This window comes from Mirounga leonina, unplaced genomic scaffold, assembly GCF_011800145.1.
Source record: "Mirounga leonina isolate KUSES-001 unplaced genomic scaffold, KU_Mleo_1.0 Mir_488, whole genome shotgun sequence".
Classification (NCBI taxonomy): domain Eukaryota; kingdom Metazoa; phylum Chordata; class Mammalia; order Carnivora; family Phocidae; genus Mirounga; species Mirounga leonina.
Window position 1 is genome coordinate 10,378,625 of NW_023270777.1, and position 26,916 is coordinate 10,405,540.

Here is a 26,916-nt window from a genome sequence, read left to right on the forward strand (position 1 = left end):
GAATTTCTGGAAACTACCAGCACAGGGAGTCCGGAGGGCCATCTGCAGCTTCTCCCGTGTGAACCCCTCCCAGCTGAGTCTTTTTCTACCCATGTTTCTTTGACCCTATCCTACCGCCAACTATTTACCCTTCTGTCTTGAAGGTATTTTTATAAACCAACTCAAAGTCTTCATGAAACACGGTGGGATATAAATCAATGTTCTCGGGGTGGGGGGGCACCTGGTGGGCTCAGTGGGTGGAGCATGTCACTCTTGGTCTCGGGGTCATGAGTTTGAGCCCCATGTGTGGGGGAGAGGTTACTTTAAAAAAATTAAATCTTTTTTTTTTTTTAAAGTTCTTTTATTTAAAAAACACTTTGGGGCACCTGGGTGGCTCAGTCAGTTAAGCATCGGCCTTCAGCTCAGGTCATGATCCCGGGGTCCTGAGATCGAGCCCCACGTCGGGCTCCCTGCTCAGCGGGGAGTCTGCTTCTCCCTTGCCCTTCCCCCTGCTCGTGTTCTCTTTCTCTCTCTCTCTCCCTCACAAATAAGTAAATAAAATCTTTTAAATTAAAAAATATATATATAAAAAAGAAACACTTTTGTAAGTCCTCTCATTCCAGGTACAGAATTTTTCACAAGGCAAAACACTCTTAAACGTATCTGGCTTTCATGAATAGTTTTCTTGATATTGGGCCTGCTGTTGTCTCAGCAATTAGTTCCAGTTTAACAGCTGGTTAAAAGCACAGTCTAACAGCCCACTGCCCAAGGAAGGACAGGCACAGACCCCTGACCTCAGACCCTAGCTACAGAAATTCCTCTCTTTGGGATATACCAACCTTCCCACATTCCCTTTTCAGGCCTATTGACTGAATTTTAGGTTTCTAGTTCCTCTGTACCTATTAATCTTTTTCTTCAAATAGTAGGAACTCTTCTTATGCTCTTATCATCCGGTGACTTGGGACGGAAAAGCATAAAGGAACAGCACTGGGAAGATGATCAGGAGGTGCCCAGGTGAGGCCCAGCTCACAGTTCCCCGGAGCTATGTACTTCTCTGAAATACCCGCTTGGGCCAGATCTGTGCCAGGAACCAGGCTTGGCAAAACTTAACATGAGCTGGTAGATCAGCAGGAGGGCATACAGAGACAGAGAATGTGGCAGAGCACCCAAAGGACAGGCCCTGCCTGGGGCTTCCCTTCCGGGAAAGCGTTCTGCAGATGCCCCTAAGCTGCGTCTAGAAGGATCCGCCCGAGCCTCACATGCAAGTCAAAGAATGCAGTGGGCACCCACAGGCAGGATGCCCCATGCCTGGATTTCACTGTCTGGTGATAGGACCAATGAAGGGGGTTAAGCCAGGGAGTGGCTTGATTTTTTTTTTTTTTTATGGCTGGGACTGGAGGAGGACGAGATGGGAATCAGGGCCAGGGAGGGGCGGCCCAGGGCTGGCAGGAAGGGTGAAGGCTGGGCCAGGATGGTGGTAGCAGGAAACAGAAGAAGAGGAGTCATTTTAAGAAAGGCGGGAAATGAAGTTAGCAGGGCTTGCTGGTCGATGGGGAGGTGGGGTGTAAAAACAGAGGGGAGTGTCTAGGTACTGTCAGGGAGGTGTGGCTTCACACATTTTCTGAGTGTGAGAGGATCCTGGCGTATTCAAGCTGATAGATCCTGAGGCGCTTAGGCACAGATAGGGGCACCTTGGTCAAGGAGGGAGACACAAATTTGAGAGGCACCAATGAACAGGAGGAGGAGGGGAAGAGACAGAGATACGCCTGTCAGAGGGGTGCAGGAGAACCGAGGAGAACTAGCAGTGGAAGCAAAGAGGAGGCAGAGTCCCCGGGAGGCCAGGAGATGCTGAGGCCAGGTTAGGGAGAGGCCTCTAGAGAAGGGAGAACAGGGGTGTCACTGACAACATTAGTCAGGGTATGTTAAATAGAGTGGTAGAGAAATACAGGCCAGGCTGCAATGGGAAGAAAAGGAAATGGAGACGTAAGACAGACTTTCTGGCAAAGAGCATAAGTGGCTAGAGGCCAGACAGGGGGCTGGGCAGGGAGACAGGCAGCTGGAGATGGTTTTTACAGAAAAGGAGAGAGATGGATATGTTTATCAAGAGTGCAGAGGGACCAATTAAAGAGAAGAAATGGAAGAGGAAGGATGGTTCTGGAACACAGGCAGAAGGCTGGTCTTGAAGAGGGGAGTAATGGAGATCCAGTGTTGAAGGGCAGGTGAGGGGAGGTCAGGCATGGATTGGCCCATCATCCCGGGAAGGAGAGAAGATGGCGGGGCCACGGCATGGGAAGACCCCACAAGGTCAAAGGGCAGGTAGGAGGTGTGGGGAATTGACAGGATAAAAGGTTGCTAGCGGGAAAGTAAAGTTTAAAACATCTACCGTGGGTCCATGCTGAGGGACGAAAATGTGCAGTGTCAGTCCTGAAGTGGATTTGGGGGGTCCTGGAAGCCAGTGAGATGGAGGGAGGTGGGGCCCACACACCCAAAGAGATGAGCACGCAGTTTGATGAACACTGCCTTTTCTGGCCACTGGATAGCGCTGACAGGGAAAAGTATAGGATGATATATCTGGAGGGAATGTCCAAACACAGGCACTGCAGAAAGACAGACTATTCAATAAAGGGTGTTGGGAAAACTGGACAGCCACAGCGCAAAGAATGGGACTGGGCCACATTCTTACACTATATACAAAAAAATAACTCCAAGTGGATTAAAGGCCTGAACACAAGACCTGAAGCGATTAAACTCCTAGAAGAAAACACAGGCAGTAAGCTCTTCGACATTGGTCTTGGCGATGATTCTTTGGATTTGACACCAAAAACAAAGGCAATCAGAAGCCAAAACAAGGGGCGCCTGGGTGGCTCAGTTGGTTAAGCAACTGCCTTCGGCTCAGGTCATGATCCTGGAGTCCCTGGATCGAGTCCCACGTCAGGCTCCCTGCTCAGCAGGGAGTCTGCTTCTCCCTCTGACCCTCCTCCCTCTCATGCTGTCTCTCATTCTCTCTCTCTCAAATAAATAAATAAAAATCCAAAAAAAAAAAAAAAAGGCAAATGCCATATAATCTCACGTGTGGAATCTAAACAAAGGAAAACTGAACTCATAGAGACAGAGAGCAGACTGGGTATTACCAGAGATTAGAGGGGGGGGCCTACAAAATATGTAAAATGTGGGGATGCAATGTACAGCATAGTGACCATAATTAATAATACTGTATTGAACATTTGAAAGTTACTAAGAGTAAATATTAGAAAGATTCCATCACATGTAAGAAAAAATCCGTGTAGAGTGACAGACGTTAAGTAAATTTATTGTGGTGATTCTTTCACAATATATACAAATATCAAATTGTTACATTATATATCTGTATGTCAATTATATCTCATACAAAAATTAATTAAAAGAAATTTTTAAGAAAGGACATGGGGAAAGAAAGGTTTGGAAGCTGTGATAGGAAAAGTTAGACTCCCAACTGTGGGCCCTGTAGAGAAACAGAAAGAAAGTGTCCCTTCAAGTTTCCAATAATAACCCACTGTTACTATCTGTTCACAGCCAAAAGAATGACCAGGAGTACAAGGTGTCTCGGGGCCACAATGACCTATGTGGGGGGAGGGGTCAAGTTCATCGTCTCCAGGGGACACAGTAAACAGCCTGTATTTAAAGCTTCTCTGCTTTCTTGACTCTTTCTAGAGGCCCCATCTAAACTTTGAAAGGAACCAGAAATATTCCTTCACCTGAATTAGTTCACTCAATAACAGACCTGTAAATAAAATGTCTGATTCCACATACTGAAGTCATCCCAACCATAAAGCTGAAACGAGAAACTTCTGTGGTCCCGCCACAATCTTAGGGCATACAACCACCTCCGGTGGGGACGGAGGGGACATCTTCTAAGACTGAGAGAGACCACCTTTGCCATCACCACCTTGGAAGTGTTTTTCACTTTCTCTGAAAGCCTGGATGAGACGCAAGAGGGAGGCGCCTTTCCACCACATCACTAACCAAAACCCAGGGACAGAAGACTTCAAAGGAGGTGCAATTTCAATCCACGGCCCACAGGGAGACACGTTATTACGAGTGTGAAATACTGCGCCCATGATGAATTGTGTAATTCGGAGTCATGGCAGACAACCTACATCACCTCTAAGTTCTTTGGCTTGATTTTATAACGGGAAAAAAAAAAAAAGCGGTGCTGTTCGATTCACCAGCACAATTTCTACCATTGCTACCCATTCCTTGCAATCCCGAGCCGTTCGGCCACGGCGGGATGGCTACGAAGACGGAAACTCCTCCTTAAGTAGCTGACCCAATCTCCCTTCAAATCTCAAGATAAGGCAAAGCAAGGTACCCCTGGGTCAAGGCCGACTCTGCAAGGGAAGACAGCAGCCGTGCAACACGATGCAAATTCCCAGGCTTTAGCACCGGGTCGACCCCAAAGAAAAGATGAAAGCAACGGAACACCTACCGACACCGCGAGCGTAACGGCGTCCAGCTCCACTTTGCCCAGATGCCCGCAGAAGATGGAACTGACGACGCTGATGAGGAAGATCATCAGCTGCGCCAGGAACTGCCGAGGGAAAAGGAAGGAGAGCACGAGCTGACACCGACCCCGCCCGCCCGCCGGCCCGAGGAGGAGGGGGGCAGGCTCCGGGAGGGCCGGGGCCGGGCCGCCGTCGGGGCGGGGTGGGGGGGGGATGCACTCACCACGGGGCCCGCGAGCGCGACCAGCGCGGCCGCCTCGCGTCGCACGTCGGGCGGCAGCGCGCCCCGCAGGCCCCGCAGGCAGCCGCGCCAGCCCGGGGCGTCGGGCCGCTGGGCGCTGTCCGGGGGGGCGGCGGCGGCGGCGGCGGTGGTGGGGGGGGGCTCCATGCTGGCGCGGGCACTGGCGCGCGGGAGGCGGCGGAGGGCTGGGGGCGGCCCCGCCCCGCCCCCGCCCCGCCCCGGCCCCGCCCAGCCCAGCGCGCCCGCGGACCTCCCCACCTGCAGACGCAGCTGGGGGTGGGGATGGGGATGGGGATGGGGGCGGGCCGCGCCACCCTGGACGCCCCCGCCAACCGTCGCGGTGCGCAGATCCCCGGGGGCTGGGGGCGGGGCGCGGAGACCCCGAGGGGTCGGACGCGATCTGGGGGCGTGGGAGGCCGCGTGGGGGGCGCTCTTCGAGGACAAAGGAGACTGCAGGCCGTTAGAGTGAAATATGCGGGGGGGGGGGGGTCGGAGAGGGCGAATTCGTAATTCCCCGCTCCGCGCCTCCGGAGCGCTTTGCTGCCCTTTGGGGTGACCTCTCCTTCTGCCTCGGGTTACGGGTGTGTTGAAGTATTCCCCCGGGGATGCGCTCCTCGCAGGCAGTTTGGGAGCGGGAGATAAGCCTCCCCATCCCCCATCCCCGGGGCTCCTACCTGACGAAGAGGGGCAGATACCGTGAGAAGTCTCTAGAAGGCTAGGGAGTATCTGTCGGAGACTGAAGGAAGAGGGTGTGTATGGACTTCCTAACAAAGACCTGAGAGAGGAGACGTTGCTGGGGCCCAACCTTAAGGGCAGGCCTTTATCTTCGCCCCTGCAAAATGGTCCTCCAAGAAGCAAGCATTTGAGGGTGGAGATGCCTGAAGGTGGCCCTGGGTGCTTTTTACTCATGGTAGCAAACTTTTTTTGATCTGGTCCATTATCTGTTCTTTCAAGGCAAAGGCCAGGCCTAGCTCTTTGTATCCATCTAAGCACCCAGTGTACTTAATACTGAGGCTTGCTGCGGGGAAGGCTGAGTCCAAGTAGGACTTGGTTACTGCTTAATCCAAAGCCACTATTTAAGTCTTGTGCTCTGACCCCCGAGACGAATTAGCAATGGTGGTTTGGACTTTCACAGCTCCAAAGACTTCCCCAACTATTCTCCAAGGGAGGGGGGCGGGGAGGAGAGAGCATTCATGGAAACCCCATCCTTTTGAGACACCACCACACAAAACCTCCTGAATATACCATGTTTGCCACCCAAAGTTGGGGTGCCTTTTTTTTTTAAAGATTTTATTTGACAAAGAGCACAAGCAGGGTAGTGACAAGCAGAGAGGGAGAGAGAAGCAGACTCCCTGCTCAGCAGGGAACCGATGTGGGGCTCCATGTGGATGTGGGGCTCCATCCCAAGACCCTGGGATCATGACCTGAGCCAAAGGCAGACGCTTAACGACTGAGCCACCCTGGTGCCCCGCTGGGGTGCCTTCTTAAAGACAAAGACAAAGCCTCCCCTCTCCTGGACCCCTCTTTTCATTTCTTCTGCCTTCCAACTTTACAATCCCCGCTTCTATCAACACAGGAAAGGATCTGACTTCTTCCTTTGCCTGGATTAGCTCTTCAAACCCTTTATTCCGCTCTGTGGGAGGCCTACCACTCTAGAAAAATGAAGTGCTGGTTCTCAGTGAGGCCCACAGCTTCCTCTTTGTCTCTGCCAATCCATGTCAGCCCAAACAGATTTTAAGACAGGTCCTTAGGGCGCCTGGGTGGCTCAGTTGGTTAAGCGACTGCTTTCGGCTCAGGTCATGATCCTGGAGTCCTGGGATCGAGTCCCGCATCGGGCTCCCTGCTCGGCAGGGAGCCTGCTTCTCCCTCTGACCCTCACCCCTCTCATGTGCTCTCTCTCTCTCATTCTCTCTGTCTCAAATAATAAATAAATCTTTAAAAAAAAAAAAAAGTCCTTAACAGGAAGCTTGCTCATCAATGCCACCTGACTCCTTTCTGCTTAATCTAGGTCTTCTCCCTTTTGGTTTCTCAAATGACACCATTGCCCATAGCGCCTGAGATCTGGATCCCGAGTATTAACGAATGCCATTCGCCCGTTGAATAATCACTGAAGGCACAAGGGAAGATATATTGCAAAATACATTTTAAATAACTCAAACAGTAGGAAACCTTAAGCAGTCCGTACAGTGGTTTTAACTAAAGAAACAGTAAGATCAAAGCTATAAGATGAATGCAGTCAGTACACAGTGGTCCTTGGTTGAGACAATGGTGCATGAACTGAATGATCATCACTCTAAACTTTCAGACACTGTCTTGGACAAGAACATAGTTTGTACCTTAGTTCCTTTTCTTCATGAGAAAACATAACTTTGAATACAAGAACATAGTTTGTACCTCAGTTCCTTTTCTTCATTAGAAAACATAACTTTGAACTCGCAATTCTTGAAACCCATGGGCACAGTTGAAACTAACCTAACTGAGAACAAATTCCCACCACTGGGCCTATGAATTTTTGTTAAGTATCATTTGACCTGACTCTCCCTCTCTCTTTTGCCGGTCACTCAATTCTGGACATATATTCGCACTAAAATCCCTTCGAGCAAGACGGAAATGACCCCCAGGAGCAGAAGCCCACGCCGCACCACCAACTGTTTCCCAGTCAACATAGTCCTGTGCCTTGGATAGGCCTCAAGACGTTCTTCTTGGCTCATCTGCTGGTCCAACTGAGTCTCATCTCTTCTTCCAATATCTCCCATTAAAATTCCTCCACGGTTCTCAGGGCCCACTGAAGCGACTGAAGGGAAAAAGGAACTTAGTTAGCAGTGTAAAAGGATATTTTTTTCATTTGTAAAAAAGATGCCATATATATGTGTTTGTAGCCGGGGGAAAGTTTATTCAGAAAGTAGTTGCTACCTTGGATAAATAAAAGAAATTCCATCTCAGAGGGCCTCTCTGTTTGTTCACTCACAAACTCTGACTGAATCCTATTGTTGTCGGCTTGGGTCTTCTAGGGAGCTCTGCCCCACCACAAGAGCTAGAGAAATATGGGGGCTCTCGAAGTTAAGGTTCATAGGGGAAGTTTTCAGGGGGCCAACACTCATCTAATTAGCAGTCCAGAAGGACAACAAGGCCAACGGAGGAGAAAAATAACCGAAGAAATAATTCAAGGCCATCCCCAGAATTGAAGAGAGATGAGAATCTTCGCGTCAGAAGGCCTACTGAGCATCCAGCAGGATAGTCACTCAGATGGACATCCAGTCTTCCCACACCTCCCGAAGGAAAAAATAAAGGCAGTTAACCTAACAGAACAAGAAGAAGATGGGCATCGGACTTCTTCGTAAAGCATAGTGGATATTAGGAATGTGACGATGCCCTCGCAGTTGTGAGAGAAAACAATTTCCAACAGAATAACACCAGCTCTCACTCACAAAATGCTTTCTCCTCAACGGGGGAGTCGGCTTCTCCCTCTCCCTTGGCCCCTCTCTCTCAAATAAATAATCTTTTTAAAAAAATGCTTTTTCCACATCGGGCATCGTTCTCAGCACTTAACACGTACGAAGCTCACTTGCCTCTCACGACAGTATGATGTATTATTACCCTGCTTTTATAAATGGTACATGGTAGAAAATTTGGACCAATCATCCTCTGAAGATCATTATGAAAGCTGGACAAAATAAAAGTATCATCCTGAAGGTGTCAAGAGTGCTACCAAGGCAACAAAAAGTCACCAGGGCAAGATCTAGGGGAAGCTGGAGACCTAGAGTTGGGAGCCAGCCTTTGGGGCTACTCTGGACCTGAGAATTCTCCATCCGGACTGAGCGATGCTTTGGGGAGTTCAGTCCCTACCGAGGTAAACCCCTCTGTACTTCAGGCTGAAACTCAAGGGCTGTGTCCAAGAATTAAGGACGAACCAGAAGTCAACCAGCCCCCACCGCTGTTGCCTCCCAAGTCAGCTGGGTGGTCCAGGAAGCTCAGTTGTTGAAATTGCCCTACACAGCTAGTAACCCTAAGAGTTTGACGCAAGCAAAGGAAAATCCTCTCTGAAGACCGATATCGTTGGCTTCCAATTCCTTCTACAGACAATGTTCAAATACAAGATCGGGAACACAAAGATAACCAGCCACACAGGGGACCGGACAAGGCAAACGAGAACTAGTGGGAATGGCAGAATGGGGGCCAGCTGTCATTCAGCCAGCCTGTGAGCTCAAAGGGGTTCGGTTAGAAAGAAGCAAGGAACAGAGTGTGAGTCCATGACTCACTGCCCGAGGAACTGGGAATCTGCGGGGGAGGGTTACTAATTGGACAGAAGGAAAACAATACCCACAGTTGCATGCTGCCTCCCAGAAGCAACAGTTAAAAACAATAATCTGTTTAAAGCCCACCTGTGTGTTGGCCTGGGGGATGGGGAAACCCCACGAACACAAACATGTCAGTCTCTCCAAGGTAAGGTCACAGCACAGGCTGACCAAGCATTAGAAATGCCTGTGAAATGCTTCTATGAGTAAGCCAAGGAATGGATGACCGGCAACCTCTAATCATTTGTAGTAGTATGTTAATATCTGGAATGCAAGCAAACAAACTACCAAGTCTGTTTACCTCAGGTTTGTGTGACTTTACCACTTGTTTCTGAAACTTTATTGCCCAAGTTCAGTGGGAGCTCATGGCAGCAAATCTGGTTGTGTCCCACCGATGGCCCCTCCAGGACCCCCCGGAGAGGCCTGTTCCAAGAGCTGAGGCAGTTACTCCCTACCTGGGTCCTGATAGGCAGCAGAAGTCCCATCCTGGGCCACATGGAATCTCAAATTGGCATAGATCTGAGCCTAGAAGATGAAACTCGAAGTAAATCCACAAGGCTTTATTTAGTGTTAATAGAACATAATGTTAATAGAACATTTGACTTGACTACCCAGTGTAGGAAAAACCAAGGCATTTTCTTTAGCTGACATGTGGTTGGAGCTTCTCTAGTCTGTAAGTATGGAATTGTCTTTCCGCATGATTGACACGGCATCCGTGGGTGGGGGAAAGATGGATGGAAAAAGCACATGAGGGGGAAGGCGGGGCCCAAGATCATAGAATCCCTTCCTTGCCCTTCCCTTTAGCTCTTTTATCTACCATCTATTTCCAGACCCACACTGACCCTAGCAAGTTGGAGAGACAGATGGACGCAGGTATCTTCATGAAATATTTGGGGATCATAAAAAACAGTGTCAGGATAAATTTGCTGGCATCCCACCTACCTCTCCAGTTCCAAATCTTGTCCTAAAATTGGCTTTTCAGGCGTAAGGGTGGTAGCTTAGTATGGGATGCAAGGAAGAAAGGAACCCCTATTTTTTTATTCAATGAATAAAACAAAGGGGAATGGATTAAAATCCAGGGTCATCTGGCCCTTGGCATCTGAATTAAATGCAGCTAAAACAACAACGACAAAGTAGGATTGGTGATAAAAGGGGAAAGACCCTTCCAAAATGAGAGAGAGAGCCTGAGCTGATTGTTTGTTTTCTAGGACAGGAATTTTTACCTGGCCAGCAATGAGCATAGTTACCTCCTCACAGGCTTTTTTCCAATTTAGCCGAGCAATAAAGCCGAGAAAACACAGAAACTGCGTGATCGCACAGATGATGATCCCTGACCACAGACCTAGAAGTGGAAATATTTAACAGAAGTTAATTCCGTGGGAAACCGGCTGCCCCTGGGGAATAAGCTGGTCCCATGTCACTTCTGAGAATCTGCTCTCATGGCCTGGTGTGGAGCCCACAGTGAGCCAGAGACCTCGCACGTGCTCTCTCCTCTGGTTTCCAGAAGGTTCTGGGAGGCCCAGGGCAAGTTCCTGCCCAGTGTTCTGGATCTCAGACCTGACGTTCAGAGGCTATTTTTGGCCTTTGGGAGCCTAACAATTAAGAGAAGTGCCAGTTATAAGGAAATGAAGTTCCCAGGACAAACTATTTCTAACTTCTAGGAGTTCTGTACTTCCGAACTGCTCCGTTCTGTTTTCCTAGACTAACATGTTCAAAATGCAGAGGTCAGCAGCCTTGTATGTTCCCTCCCTTGGCACTTCCTGCAGGCCCTCACGGGCTTTGGGCACAGACTTCCAGAGCTCCCAGGACAAGGTCATCCACAGAGAGATGACCACACAAAAGGAGAGGCTGAGTGGGAATGGAAGACGGGAAGGGCCTTGTGGATCCCAAGGTACCATCACACTCTACCTAGTAAACCCACACAGGACACAGAGGGACGCCCCAAGCCAGGAGGGTTTCTTTGGTCAACGGTGAGGAACTGAATATTCAAACGGGCAATCGTCAGACCGTAGGTAAAAACAGAACTCTGATCCACAGCCTACAGCAACCCGTCCAGAAAACCAACCCCTGATCTACAATAAAAAACCCACGAAGCCAGCCGGGGACACATCAGACTCCAGGGACAATCCAGGGAACTAAATCATAACTTCTGCAATAACTGACCCAAAATGGCCACGACTTGATTAGTAATTGACACCTTCCCTAATTTTTGTCCCTGCTTCCAACTTAGGACCAACCAGAGAGAAGTAAATGTGCACCCCTGACCAATCCCACCGGACGCCTCAGTTCTACCCAGCTCGCCTCCAGCTTTCCCAGGCCATCGGGTCCACCTGAGCCCTCCCCTTTGTCCCACAGCAAAGCTCTCCCACCCCTCTGCCTGCCTCTGGGTCTCTGCCAAAATCCAAATGCTGGTGGCTGACTTGCTTGACAAAGCAAGCTCAGAATGAATGGGCTTTGCTTTTTGCATTGAGCTGGTCTTTATTTCCACAACCCATCATGGAGGCCCCCCAAGACCTGGCCCACGCTACCAAACATGGACCCCAGCATCCAACCAGATGTGGTACCCACAAAGGCTCCTTGTGCCTTTCTGCTCGTGGTGTGTGCAGTCCAAGAGGACGTGGTAAATTGGGGCCAGGTCCACACCCCAATCTCTTTACAGTGAGCTCCTTGGCCATTTCCTCTTTGGTTTGGTACCTGGATACCATTGGTTCCCATTTGTTTGGTGTCCTTGGTGGTATCAGGTCATTCCTTTTCATCCCTTTTGCTGTGTCTTGTGCTACTTTTTTGCGGTGCTGGGTTAAGTGTTGTCACAGGCCAAGACTAGAGTCCAGGACACAGCCCGTTACGTGCGCCGATCTCCTAGACCCATGAGTTTGTGGTTCTCACCCAACAGGCATCCATTTGGACCAACTCTGCTGCGGGCTACCAGGAAAACCAGAGGAGGTTCTCCTGTTACAGTTTCGGGTCCTGAGACCTTGGCCTTGATCCAGAGAGCATTCTTTTTTGGTCTTCCACCCGCCCGTGCTACCTGTCGTTTGGGAGTCAGAGAAGGTGCTGATGTGTCAACAATAGCCACCCTTTTGTCTCCTTAGGTCCGTGAGAAAATTAAAACTGAAATCGGAGCCCTCATATGAAAGCAGAACCTGATATGAAAAATAGCCCTTTCGCTGAACGACAACACCTGGCAGAATACTTGGAACAATACTTTGGGACAAAAATGAGACAAGACCCAAAATAAATGTGGGGCCCTGCGCAGAGACAGCTGGGGGGACCCATCCCCCAACCGCCCCCAGCCAACCACCTACTACAAGGACAACTTGCAGATACTGTGAACAGAAGGGACACTAGGAAAGATAAACCAAGACAAAAGTCTCTTGTTTCAGGTCAGCGAGAGTGCTTGCGGAAGGCAAAAAGCACTCATTAAACACTCCAGGGGAATTAACTGTAAATATAGATGGCCATCGTCACCAACGCCTGATGGACGCCTGCCACTCTATGTACAACCCTGTCACCCCTGCCCAACCTCGGCCTCAGGCTACCACACAGGTGGTTGGTATTTCAAATAAGCCACAGGTTTTCCCAATCTCCCAGTCTTTAACTGGAACCCTTGAACCCTTAAGAAACACGCCTTCCTGCTGTGATTACCACCCCTGCAGAATTTTAGAGGCGAAGACTGACTTTGCAGATGGAACCGTGATATCAAAGGTACACCGGAGGGAACCATGTCTTGAGGTCCCAGAGGACTCCTCTATTCATAGTCAAGTCAGGGCTGTTCTGGATAGACCTTGCCCCCTCTATTATATTGGACACGGGCCCCAGACAAGGATCTTGACCCTGCACCTGACATTCCATGGCCTTAATATTCTTCTGAGATAGCCCAATAATTGCAAGCAAGATGCATAGAAGTTCAGATGGCTCCTACCAAATGCTACCTAACCTTCTCCAGCATCCCTTCAAGGCAAACGAAGGGAATCAAACCTAGAGCTGAACGTCATAGCTAGAGGTCTTCTCATTCCCTGGACTGGCCCTTGTAACTGCCACTAAAAAAAAAAAGAAAATCAAATGAATGAAGCCAATTGATTTACACAAGACCTCGGGGTCATCACCAAGATGGTGATCCCTCACTCACCACTAATACCTAACCCAGTACCATCCTGACATCAATTCCGCCGGAAGCCACTTGCCACAATGTGCTGGGTCTCGGGTCTGCCTTGCTCACTGAGACAGCCAATAACTCTTTGCTTTCACTGCAAAGGACAGCAGTGGATCCGTACAGTCAAGCCCCCTCTTTTTTTCTCCGTTCCTCAATCAAGAATCGTAAACACCTAAATTTCCCTTGTGATTCAGTTCTGGTACACGTGGTACCAGAGCTCCTACTTCGTGCAGAGGAGGAGGAAGCCCGCCTTAAAAAAATCCCATTTTCTTGTTCTTAGCCTTGGCACAAAAGGTACACAGTTTCAAAAACAAAATCACAATTTTGCGAGAACACAGTTCGTTTAGGGTCTGACCTATGTAGGATTTCTAGGTTTAGCTGGATATTGCAGACAGCAGGAGCCAAATTTCCCTGAGATTGCAACACCTCTTTATGAATTGATTAAGTCCAGAGTGACGGGCCCTCTGCTCAGGAGGCCCCTACATAAACAGGCTTCTGGAATCTGAAGAAGGCTTCTCTACATCCTCTTTAAAGCCCAGGCATCCCTAACTACAAAAAAAACCATTTTGTCTATTTGCACCTGGGCCATCTGGACAAACCCTTGGGGTTTTAACTCAAGCTCAGGGAAACCATCAAAAGCCCAGTGTTTACCATAGTCTTACTCTTGACCCCAATGCAAAGGCTTCTCCCTCTTGTCTTCAGGCAATAGCTTCCATGCCTCAAAACCTGTGGATGCTTCTGATGAGCGAGTTCTAGACTACCCCCCCACCCCCAGACCTCACAGTTCCTCATGAAGCACAGATACCACTGCTGAGACCACACAGCATTTTTCAGCCAGCGGATTAACCGCTTAGAGGAGATTCTGTTGGTACATCCTTTCCTCTCACACTACCATTCGCCCCTGCAACACCCCTGAGCCCTGCCACTCCCCTAACTCCCAGAAGCAGGGCAGCCTGGTGATTGTCTTCCCTGCACTAGGGAACTCTCCGTACCTCACTCAGCTTTATTCGAGACCCCTCTTGACAACTCTGACCTAGTAGTATTTGCTGGTGAATCGCACCTTAGCGCTGAAGCTGGACATTATCAGGCAGGATGTCTACCCCTAGTGTGAGCTCTCCTTTGGAATACAGTCCCCTCCACCTGCAAGCACCACAGACGGCAGACCCTACTGTGCTTCCTAAAGCACGTCAGCCAGCAAAGACCAGAGAAGAAACATATGTGCAGACAGCAGATTGATGCTTTTGGAAAAGCAGCCCCTGATTTGGGGGTGCTTGGGTAACACAGTGGGTTTCTCTCTTCTGCTGGAACCCCCATCATAGATGGACAGCAAAGTTAAGGAACTTTTTTTTTAAGATTTATTTATTTATTTGAAAGAGAGAGAGAAGCATGAGCGGGAGGGACAGAGGAAGAGAAAACCCCAAGCAGACTCTGCGCTGAGCACAGAGCCCGAAATGGGGCTCGATCCACAACCCCGAGACCATGAACCAAGACCAAAAGTTGGGATGCTTAACCAGCTGTGCCGAGGTGCCCCAAGGAGCTTTTAAATGCACTTCTATTTCCCAGACAGGCGGCTATTTTAAAGGTTGTGGTCCACGTCGGACAAGAAAATGTGGAAGCTGAAGGAGATGCTCACACATCATTTATGCCAGTAAAGCTGCTTTAACCAGGCTCTGGTCCTATGTGAGGCCTCAAAAGATAAATCTCTGTAGAGTTCAAAGAGACCGTTATAAAACATCAACGTTACGAAGCGCCTGGGTGGCTCAGTCGGTGAAGCGTCTGCCTTTGGCTCAGGTCACAATCCCGGGTCCTGGGATTGAGTCCCACATTGGGCTCCTTGCTCAGCAGGGAGCCTGCTTCTCCCTCTCCCTCTGCCTGCCGCTCCCCCTGCTTGTGCTCTCTGTCAAATAAATAAATAAAATCTTAAAAAAAAAAAAAACTATCCTGTCTTCATCACCTGCCATCTTCTGGTAAAAGTAGAAAGGACCAAGGTCATCCTTAAATTGAAATTAGCAGAACATTCAGAAACCCTTGAGCTCCCTTGGCCAAAGGTATTCCTTTTAGTCTTGCACACTATATACAACATATAGTCAACTCCCTCGGACACATCGGTTATCCCCTATGAGTTAGGAACTGGAAGGCCTGTGTCTAGAAATTTCACCCCCAATACCAGACCGACCAGACTGACTGGCTTCATGCAAACTATCACCAGGGTCCTACCGCCAACAGCTTAAGGCTGCCTTCCACAACGTCTTCCTGAACAGCTTCTTCATAATCTTTACCCAGGAGAATTCACCTACTGGAAAAGACAGCAGAGAGAAACTGCTCCTGAACCTTGTTGGAAGGGACCCTATCAGTGGTTGTGATGCTGGTTGGTTGCATTTTCTCCCAAGTCTTGAATGTTTCTGTGCAGCCACTCTCCCATGGGTTGATCGCCATGATGGACAACATCAAGGAGCTCAAGAAGACCTTGCAATACAGTTGACTATGAAGATGATTAATAATCCCAATGGTGAAGATCTGGCTCTCTAGTTTTCCCTGAATACCCTGAGTCTCTAGTTTTCCCTGAAAAAGAGACTGAGGTCCCGAATACACAGACAATGGTCACACCATATATAAAAGAACTATGATCCACCACCTGCAGCAACATACCCAGGAAACCCCTATCTATGACAAACCCCCCAAAGCCAGCCTGCTACCCATCAGATTTGCGGGAGGCCAGACTGCTCTCTCTAGGGATACTCCAGGGATCTCAACAATAACTTCCTTAACAGTTGACCCCAAATGGCCAGGACGTGATCAGTAATTGACAGCTTCCTTAATTTTGTCCCTGCTTCCAACTTAGGGCCAAGCAGAGAAAACCAAAGCTGCACCCCTGCCTGACCAATCACACAGGATGCCCCACTTCTAGTTATCCCACCTCTTTCCCAGGCCACCAGCATCCATATCAGGGTATACCTGACACTTTCCCCTGTTCCCCACCACGAAGCTCTCACTCCTCTGCCTGCCTTTGGGTCTCTGCCAAAACTCTAGTGATGGTGGCCAAGTCCCTTGCTGGAACAAGCTCAGGATAAATGGCCTTTGCTTTTCCCATTTGGCTGGTCTTTATTTCCACAGCCATCGAGATCTGGGTAAGGGCAAGGTGACTAGACTGGGTTTACAGGTTCAGGTAGGCAGATTTGGTGCATAGTTTACGCATCTGCTTCTTGATACCAATCACCCCCATATCACGTTTCAGGAGTGATCAGCCCGATATTTAGAAGAGTAAAGTTGATGGCCACCTGCCATTCCTGTAAGGAAATAGTAACAGGAAATACACACACACACACATATCAGTGTTCCCAATCCATAAAAACTACCAGTTCCAGTGTTTCCAATCCATAAAAACTACCAGCTTACCCTAACCACCCTAAACAGAAAATAACCAGCTATCTCTAGCTGTAATTTAAAAGTGATGAGTTACATTTCCAGGAATTTCACTATACACCATTTAAAAGATTTTTGACTCAACCTAGAAATCCCAAAACATGGTGAGTATCAGAATCCCCTAGAAAAGTGTGTATTTGAAAAGCCTCCCAGGGGATTATGATGGGGACTTCATGATTCGCTGGAGCTGCCCGAGAGGGTATTAAGGGTAGCCTTACGATGCCTGTCCTACACTCTGTGTAGATATACTCTAGACCCTACCAATGGTGACACGGTATTCGAAACCAGTTCGTATTATACTTCTTTTCTGGAAGAGGTGGGTGGCAGGGATTGACTAGAGTCTTTTCACGGAGCCCTCACCTGCCCAGAGATCCCAGCGTTTTTTAAACTGAGATATAACTGACATATTAGTTTCAAGCGCGCAACATCACGATTCAATATTTGCAGATATTGCGAAATGATCACAATAAATCTTGGTAACCTTTTGCCACATATAGCTACAAAGGTCTTTTTCTGACCATGAGAACTTTTGAGATCTGCTCCCTTAGTAACCTCCAAACATGCGATACAGTATTGTTAACTATAGCCACAATGCTGCCCATTCCACCCCCAGAATGTACTTTATAACTGGAAATTTCTCCCACAGCACTTCTTTTAAGGGATTCTTAACTCCCTCTACTTTGCACATACTAGGTATGCTTTTCTCAAGTGAACAAGTGGGCCTTGTACAGCACTGGGAACATAAGATAGGTGTATATTTTTATTTCTTTTTAACTTATTTTTTTATTTTTATTTTTTTAGATCTATATTTTTAAGTAGGTTCCTCTACAATTTCCCTTAGCTACGCCACTGGCGAATCCAAAATACGAATAATGCCAGAAACTCAGCTAAATAATTTCCTGCACCATGATGAAAGTCCAGTGAACTTTGCATTGGCAACTCCATTCTTCGAACATCTCCCGTATTTTTCATTAAAATATTATTGACCTTGAGAACAACGTGCAGCATAATGGGATGGGGAGTTCACTCGAGGTATCAGATGACTTCTTACCGCTCTGGACCTGCCAAGTACTGATGGATAAATAAGTCCATCACTACTTCACCCAAAGATAACATGTTCAGGTTTTAATAGAATCATTTATTAACTGCCAATGTATTCCAAATAATTATTCTAGAAATCAAAGCTGGGCAGTCTTTTGTTTCCCTACTCTTTTAAAGATCAGCTCTGGTAATTCCAGATGCTGTGGATTACGGTCTTTCCTCCACAGGTGGTAAGGTGATAAACAGTCCCCTGCCTTCGGTAATGTTCACACACATCACACCCATGCCCTTCGGGATGAGACCTGCAAGACACATGGCTTAAAAGGTCATACCGGGCAGGAGGTGGAAGGTATAGAATGGCCATGAAGGTGACTTCCAGAGCACAGCTCCAGGTGCTACAGGGGCTAAGCGACAGGGGGGCATGAATGTATACAGACACCACACCATGTACGTTGCCAGAGTTCTGGAAGAATCACAGCAAGGCTGACCCCTGGCCTCTCTTGCCTCACCCCAAACACTCCAACAGGGCCAGTTTATAATGGCCTCAACTCGTCCTGCAGACTCGCCCTCAAGGTCTCACCATAAAAGGGCTGTCACCAAAGGACTGAACTGGGGCCACCAAAGGTACACTTCTGAAGGTGCCTTCAGCACTCCTGCTGTCACCAACGTGGAAGAAGTGAGAACTTGATGACACAGGACAGGGAGAGGAGTAGAAAAGTCATCCTGGGGCACCTGGGTGGCTCAGTTGGTTAAGCGACTGCCTTCGGCTCAGGTCATGATCCTGGAGTCCCGGGATCGAGTCCCGTATCAGGCTCCCTGCTCTGCGGGGAGTCTGCTTCTCCCTCTGACCCTCCCCCGTCTCGTGCTCTCTCTCGTTCTAATAAATAAAATATTAAAAAAAAAAAGAAAAGAAAAGTCATCCTACTTTGCTCAAGTACGTCAGTGTGGAAGAGGAGTAAGAGGGACGTGAACTTCCAGAGCCAAGTCTCCCAAAAAAGCCTACATGTTCCAAGAGTCATTTCTGGGGCCCATGGTAAAGGCTTACCAACCACTCCCATTCTGGCTACGAACATCAGCGAAATCCCGATGGGGAGACCAATCATGTAATACCCAATGGTATTGACAATGGCCCCAATCCTCTGGTTGCCACTCCCCCGCAGGACACCACCACCTGTGCACTGTAGGCAGGAAACATCCATCCGTGAGAACGTTGCCAAGGCTTCGGAAAGACTCCCATCCCGAGCACGTCCCATCCCGGGGGGACTCGGACTTAAAAAGCCATAATCACGTATCAGTGTTCTCGTCAAGCGAATACGCTAAGAATATTCAGCATCACCTACCTGCCCCACCCTAGCTGCTCTCTTCTGTTTAAATTTGCCACCATCAGAAGAAACACATAGATCATAAAGGTGCTGAAAGGGAATACTGCAGGGTGGCTGGGTGGCTCAGTCGGTTAGGCGTCTGCCTTCAGCTCAGGGCATGACCGCAGGGTTCTGGGATCGAGTCCCTCATCAGGGGCCCTGCTCAACGGGGAGTTGGCTTCTGCCTCTACCCCTCCCTCCCCCACTTGTGCGCACGTGCTCTCAAATATAAATAAATAAAATAAAATAAAAAATAAAGAATATTGCGTAATACTTACAGCAAGAGCTTCAAACAGATGGGAAACAGCAGAGAAGGGAATCACCTGAGCCACCAGGGCAACGATTTCTCTGTTAGAAAAAGAAAGCACATGGTGATCAGGAGTAGACAGACATGTTGGAAAAGCAGACTATGTGATTCAGGTGATGGCACTTGGCTTCTGCATAAACAGGAGAGGCTCGTGCATTCCAGCCAACACCCAATTCGGGGACAATCCTACTGTTTCTTGGCCCATAGGGGAAACCAACCCTACAATGCATCACATGACTTTTAGAAGAAATACATAGTCCAATCGGCTGATGTAGACAGTTAAAGCAAAGGAATTATTACTCCACTGCCCCCACAAAAAAATAAAATTTGGATTATAATGCCATCTTTCTTTTAACATGATTCCATGCAGATCTCTTCCTGTGTCTGGATGAAGCACAACAGAGAGGTTAAGGTTCTCTCTGTGGAACCAAGGTGAGCAAATTATAAAGGCCATGGATACAGTTTACAGAATCATCCGTAGTTCCTAAAAATAGTCCCTAACCTCTACAGCTAGAGACTTTAACACCTACACTTGAGGAGAAACTAGAAAATGCTGCCACTGACCCAGGGAGGCAAAAAAAAATCCATAATTCTCTTGAGTGATTAACAAATAAGCCTAGAACATTGTCCGGCAATAAATATTTGTTGAATGAATTAAAAAAAACAAAAACAAACAAACAAAAAAGAAATCCAGCACGGAACAAGACAATCGCTCCCCCCCTCCAAAAAAAGGACAGAAACACAGTTCTTTTCTTCAGATGGAATTTTATTTTTTGAATAGGTAACATATGCAACAGTTAAAAGAAATCAAACAATATGAAAAGGGTATTGAGAAAAATCTTACTTCCATTCTGTTCCCAGCCCACCCATTACCACCACCGCCCCCGAGACGAGGCAACAAGCCTTGGTACTGTTTGTACTTGTCCAGATACAAATGCATACTCTTATCTTCCCCTTCTCGTCTCCGTCATTTCATGTTCTAGCATTCTCTGCATAATGTTCCACAACTTGATTTGTCCACCTGATAGGATTATATTCACTTTTATAGTCTTGATTATCAAAATGCACTGTTTTTTATATGCTGCTGAATTCTGTCCACTAACATTTTATTTTGGATTTTAAGGTAAGTATTAATAAGTGATATTGGTCTACAGCTTTTTTTCTTGTACAAACTTTCTCAGATTTTGGTACCAACCAATGCTCTATTTTTGCTTCCTAAATGGAACGTGGAAATTTTCCTTTTTCTGGTCTCTGCAACAGTTCAACAGTATTGGAATCACATTTTAAAAGGTTTTATAAAATTCTCCTTTGGAACCCCCAGGGATTAGTGCTTTTTGAGATTTTTTAAATAAACATTTCTTATTTCTTCTAAGAAAATTGGTCTACTTAGACCTTCTATGTTTTCCAAGGTAAGTTTTGGTAAATCATTTTCCTAGAAAATTATTTATTCCTTCCAGATTTTTTTAAGTTTACTTGCAAAAGTCATGCAAACTAGTCTCTTAGGGTTTAAAAAAAAATGTGGTTTTTTTTAAGTAATTTCCCCCTTTCTTACTTTGCATCGAGAAGCTCTCTCCCTTTTTCCTCTTCGATTAGGTTAGCTGTCCATGTTGTTGTTAGAATCTATGTCACCAATTCACCAGTTTCCACTGATCCTAGCCAGCTCATAAATAATTTGATTTTGTGAGTTTTCTCAGTCTCATAGTATCATCAAAGATACGGTTTGTGGGCCTTTTGTTTTCCTTGTTCTTGCCTGCCCTGTATGATTTCCAGAAGCGGACAGACTCAGGATCAAACGTCTGCCCTGTGCCTACTGAAACCATCAGCACACATACGCATCTGATAACGTTAATTCTGATTCCCTTGCAAGAAAACGAGAATGATTTCTGGTTGCTCTTCCATTCACTCTGAAGTGAGGGACACTTCAACATCGTATTTCCCCACAGCGAAATGGCTGAAACTGAAAGAGGACAACCCAACACCAGAAGGCAAAAGACAGGGGCGCCTGGGTGGCTCAGTCAATTAAGCATCAGCCTCTTGGTTTCAGCTCAGGTTGTTATCTCCCGGTCGTGAGATCGAGCCCCGTATTGGGCTCCATGCTGAGCACAGAGTCTGCTTAAGATTCTCTCTCCCGGGGCGCCTGGGTGGCTCAGTTGGTTAAGCGACTGCCTTCGGCTCAGGTCATGATCCTGGAGTCCCTGGATCAAGTCCCGTGTCGGGCTCCCTGCTCAGCAGGGAGTCTGCTTCTCCCTCTGACCCTCCCCCCTCTCATGCTCTCTATCTCAGTCTCTCTCAAATAAATAAATAAAATCTTTAAAAAAAAAAAAAAAAAAGGGCTCCTGGGCGGCTCAGTCATTAAGCGGCTGCCTTCGGCTCAGGTCATGATCCTGGGGTTCTGGGATCAAGCCCCCACATCGGGCTCCCTGCTCAGGGGGAAGCCTGCTTCTCCCTCTCCCACTCCCCCTGCTTGTGTTCCTGCTCTCGCTATCTCTGTCAAGTAAATAAATAAAATCTTAAAAAAAAAAAAAAGATTCTCCCTCTCCCGCTCGCTCTCTCAAATAAATAACCTTTAAAAAAAAAAAAAAAGTCAAAACACAAATAAACTGCAGAATGAACTGGGAACGGCAGTCCTATCCACCAGCTGCTTTTCAAATCCATGAAGGAAAAGTCAATTTTGCATTTTGTAATTGTTGATAAAAGAACCCCAAATCAGGGGCACCTGGGTGGCTCAGTCATTGAGCGTCTGCCTTCAGCTCAGGTCATGATCCCAGAATCCTGGGATCGAGCCCCGCATCGGGCACCCTGCTCCGCTGGAAGCCTGCTTCTCCCTCTCCCTTTGGCCCTCCCCCCTGCTTGTGCTCTCTCTCCCACTCTCTCAAGTAAATACATAAAATCTTAAAAAAAAAAAAAAAGAATCCCAAATCAGAGCTATCCTCAAAATATAGACACATAGTCAAAATGCACCAGTTAATCTCACTGATGAAAGCAACTAACCCAACAGAACCCAAAAACCTCAGAGCGGATCCATCCCTTACAAGAACTCTTCTTGGTAATCAGTCTGATAATGTGATTTCTTTGAGACAACTCAGGGAAATTTTAACTTCAATTGGAACTGACGAGTATATTACGCAACTTGGACACACCAGGCACTTGGGCCAGATTCTGGATACCAAAATCATTTGTCACTGGGAACGAAATAATTACTGGAAGTGTAATCAATGGGACCAAAAAGGGGTTTCCTTCTTTAAAATAGACGCATATGCTCGGGCGCCTGGGTGGCTCAGTCGGTTAAGCATCTGCCTTCAGCTCAGGTCAAGATCTCAGGGTCCTGGGATCGAGTCCTGCATCGGGCTCCCTGCTCAGTGGGGAGTCTGCTTCTCCCTCTACCTCTGCCTATGTGATCTCTCTCAAATAAATAAATAAAATCTTTAAAATACATGCATATCCTGACCTCCAGCAGCATCTATCTGCACCCGGGCCCAATACATTGGCATTCTGGATGATAAATTAGCTCCTAGAGCTAATCTTTTCTTCCCAGGTAACAGCGATGGGTTTCTGATCTTGCAAATGGCTCAGGGACCCCCCTGCCAAAAGATGCAGCACTCCCAGGAAGGCATCTACCCAACCACTTCTTTACCGCAAATTTCACATTTCAAGAAAATCTAAAAAAAAGAAAAAAGAAAAAAGAAAAAAATCTCCGCACTCACCGGTCCGTAGTGAAAATGTACCCCACAAAATCCTTACAGCTTAACATCAGGACACAAAAGGTTACAGCGAAGAATCCTGGAAGTAAAAATGGCAGAGAGACAGCACAGTGAGAAAGGAGGGCTGCAGGGAACTGGGGCTGAGCTTCCCGTGCAAAGACCTTTCCAGTGATCAATGACGGGAGACTCTAAGCACCTGTGACCAGCAGGGCGACAGCTGAGGACTTCTTGGCCTGCTCGATGTTTCCGGCGCCCAGCGCAGTCCCTACCCGGATGCTGGCAGCCACACTGAAGCCTGCAGGTATCTAAAATGCAAAAGGAAACATGTAATAATGACAAGGAAAGAGTGAGCGGGGAGCAGAGATGCAGCCCTGCCTCTGGGCTCAGTTCTGAGCCCAACCGTGAACCTTCTCCAGGGCAGAGGAGCCTGGTAGATCATGTTGCACAGCTCATTGGTAAAACTCAGTGGGAAAGTTCTGAGAAGGCTAATTTGCAACATCCCCTTGGTCTAGAGGGGTGCCCCCAGGCTAAGGTGAATCGGCATCACTCACTGGGCTTCTAAGGTATGCAATGGGAGGGTCCTGCACGATCGCATTCCTCCTCCTGCTTGTGGGAGGATGGACTGCCAGGAGCCCAAGCTAAGTCTGAAAGACCAACAAGGGATTAAGTTTAGAAGACAAGGGCGCCTGGGTGGCTCAGTCGGTTAAGCATCTGCCTTCAGCTCAGTTCATGATGCCAGGGTCCTGGGATCGAGTCCCACACTGGGCTCCTTGCTCAGCAGGGAGTCTGTTCCTCCCTCTCCCCTGTACCTCACCCAGCTTGTGCTCTATCTCGCTCACTCTAATAAATAAATAAAATCTTAAAAAAAATTTAGGGGCACCTGGGTGGCTCAGTTGGTTAAATGACTGCCTTCAGCTCAGGTCATGATCCTGGAGTCGCAGGATCAAGTCCCGCATCGGGCTCCCTGCTCAGCAGGGAGTCTGCTTCTCCCTCTGACCCTCCCCCCTCTCATGTGCTCTCTCAAATAAATAAAATCTTAAGAAAAAAAAAGTTTAGAAGACAGAATCCTAAAACGGTGACCTCCCCCTTCCCCAAAATGTTGGGTAAAAAGGAACTTAAGAATTAACAGAAAGATGCATACCAAGCTGATAGCAGGCTACCCTTTTGGGAGGGGAAGGGCAGGATGAGGAACAGTGTTAAAACAGATACAGGAAGGCAGGATGGCATTGCCTGGGTTCAAGTCCCGGCGCAGCCATTTATCAGCTATGTGACCCTGAGCAAGTTACTCACCCTCTCTTGCTTATCAGCTATGTGACCCTGAGCAAGTTACTCACCCTCTCTTGCCCTCAGTTATTTTCTGTGAATGGATCCTGTAGTAAGAGCCTAGCTTGTAGGGTTACCGTGGGGATGGGATGAGTTCATTATGTGCTAGCTGCTTAGAACAAGGCCTCACGTATGGTAATCGTTCAATAAAAATTAGTCATTACTGGGGCGCCTGGGTGGCTCAGTTGGTTAAGCGACTGCCTTCGGCTCAGGTCATGATCCTGGAGTCCCGGGATCGAGTCCCGCATCGGGCTCCCTGCTCGGCGGGGAGTCTGCTTCTCCCTCTGCCCTCTTCCCTCTCGTGCTCTCTATCTCTCATTCTCTCTCAAATAAATAAATAAAATCTTAAAAAAAAAAATTTAGTCATTACTAGTATCTACAAATTTACCACTAGACAGAAATCTCAGACTAAGGAACACAGAAGATTCCAAGACAGAGTCCCCGCCAGGAAACTCGCCAGTGGGAGCAAACATACAGCTCTCCCACCCAGTATTTATTAATTACCAAGGGAAAGAAAATGACTTCGTGATGGAGAAAACCCAGCAGACACCACCTTAACCGGGAAATCAGCTAATATCATCAGTCGTGGAACAAATCCACGTCACTGGCCTCCTGACAGAACGTGTGAGCAGAACACAGCGATACTTCTATCGTATTCCTGCCAAAAATGCAGACTTCGGAACTCTTCACGAAGAAGTGTCAGCACGACAAATTGAGGGAAAGTCTGTATAAAGTGGTCTCTTCTTCAAAAACATCAAGGTCAAGAAAGACAAAGAAAGGCCAAGGATCTGTTCTAGATTAAAGAAGATTAAGGAAGCGTAACACTTTAGGGGCACCTGGGTGGCTCAGTTGGTTGAGGCTCCGACTCTTGGTTTCGGCTGGGATTGTAGTCTCGGGGTCATGGTCTCAGGGTCGTGGTCGTGGGTCATGGGATCGTGCTTTGGGCTCTACACTCAGCAAGGAGTCAGCTGCATGTTCTCTCCCTCTGTACCTACCTCCCACCCCCACTCACGCTTGCGCCCCCATGCACACTCTCAAATAAATAAATCTTTTTAAAAAGGGAGGGCACCTGGGTGGCTCAGTCGGTTAAGCGTCTGCCTTCGGCTCAGGTCATGATCCCGGGGTCCTGGGATCGAGCCCCGCATCGGGCTCCCTGCTCAGCCGGAAGTCTGCCTCTCCCTCTACCCCTCCTCCCTGCTCGTACTCTCCCTCTCAAATAAATTAGGGGCGCCTGGGTGGTTCAGTCGGTTAAGCGGCTGCCTTCGGCTCAGGTCATGACCCCAGGGTCCTGGGATTGAGCCCCGCATCGGGCTCCCTGCTCCGCGGGAAGCCTGCTTCTCTCTCTCCCACTTCCCCCTACCTGTGTTCCCTCTCTCCTGTCTCTCTCTGTCAGATAAATAAATAAAATGTTTAAAAAATAAAATAAATTTAATTAATTAATTTTTTAAAAAGCATAACACTTTAGTTCCAGAATAAAAATAGTTATAAAGGACATTATCAGAACAACGGATGGTATTTGAATACGGATTGTGGAGGCGATAGATATTTAGATACATTGATTGATAAAGTGAGGAAATGGGGCAAAATATAAACAGTTGGGGAATACGAGTAAAGGGTACAAATCCTTCCTTCGATAGAGAAACACAAGTGTAAACTCTTACAAGCCTGTTGGAAAGCACATGGCAATATATGCAAAAGACTTAAAACTGTAATTAATTTTAACTAATAGGAATTTATCTTAAAGAAATAATCAAGTATATAAAGATATTTGTCCTAAAGTGTCTTTGAAGTGTTATTTATAATATTAAAACATTAGAAATTAAATACTCCGCAGTAGGAGACTGATTTAAAAATTACATGTTCAAGGAGACACTGGTGAGAGTTTTGATTTGGATATAGTTACTGAACATACTGAAATTAAAAATATATATAAAATATCAAGTGTTGAAGTGATGAATACAGATTTTAAAAATCCCATGAGAAGAGAATAAAAGCAAAAACAAAGAGCACAGATCCTCAAGAGAATGATTCTTTATGAAAAAAAAAAAAAAAGGAGGGACGCCTGGGTGGCTCAGATGGTTAAGCATTTGCCTTCAGCTCAGGTCATGATCCCAAGATCCTGGGATCGAGCTCTGCCTTGGGCTACTTGCTCAGCGGGGAGCCTGCTTCTCCCTCTCCCCCTGCCTGCCACTCCCCCTGCTTGTATTCTCTCTGTCAAATAAATAAATAAAATCTTTAAAAAAAAAAAAAAGGAAATACGGGGGCATCTGGGTAGCACAGTCGGCTAAGCATCCAACTCTTGGTTTCGGCTCAAGTCTGATCTCGAGGTCGTGAGATCAACCCCCTATTAGGCTCCACACTCAGCACAGGGTCTGTTTGAGATTCTCTCCCCCTCTGCCCCTCTCACTTCTGCCCACTCCCACCCCCCACACCGTGCTCGCTCTTAGACAGATAGATACATCTTTAAAAAAAATAGGGGGCGCCTGGGTGGCTCAGTTGGTTGAGCGGCTGCCTTTGGCTCAGGTCGTGATCCTGGAGTCCCAGGATCGAGTCCCGCATCGGGCTCCCTGCTCAGCGGGGGGTCCGCTTCTCCCTCTGACCCTCCCCCCTC

At 47.7% G+C, this 26,916-nt stretch overlaps 2 protein-coding genes across 2 annotated transcripts in view; both read right to left on the reverse strand.

Annotated features, from left to right (window-relative positions):
• The window catches only part of LOC117999910 (multidrug and toxin extrusion protein 2-like), a 55,529-nt gene extending 50,681 nt beyond the window's left edge, over positions 1-4,848 (reverse strand). The window contains exons 1-2 of the mRNA XM_034989310.1: positions 4,684-4,848; positions 4,445-4,546 (exon numbers count right to left, since the gene is read on the reverse strand). Of these exons, the coding sequence (XP_034845201.1) occupies positions 4,445-4,546; positions 4,684-4,848 (267 nt within the window). The remainder of the gene's footprint in view (positions 1-4,444; positions 4,547-4,683) is intronic.
• A 2,011-nt stretch (positions 4,849-6,859) lies between these two features.
• The window catches only part of LOC117999880 (multidrug and toxin extrusion protein 1-like), a 56,937-nt gene continuing 36,880 nt past the window's right edge, over positions 6,860-26,916 (reverse strand). Inside the window, exons 11-17 of the mRNA XM_034989285.1 lie at positions 23,179-23,287; positions 22,986-23,061; positions 19,253-19,322; positions 18,659-18,791; positions 10,244-10,338; positions 9,452-9,521; positions 6,860-7,495 (exon numbers count right to left, since the gene is read on the reverse strand). Of these exons, the coding sequence (XP_034845176.1) occupies positions 7,263-7,495; positions 9,452-9,521; positions 10,244-10,338; positions 18,659-18,791; positions 19,253-19,322; positions 22,986-23,061; positions 23,179-23,287 (786 nt within the window). The 3' untranslated portion in view covers positions 6,860-7,262. The remainder of the gene's footprint in view (positions 7,496-9,451; positions 9,522-10,243; positions 10,339-18,658; positions 18,792-19,252; positions 19,323-22,985; positions 23,062-23,178; positions 23,288-26,916) is intronic.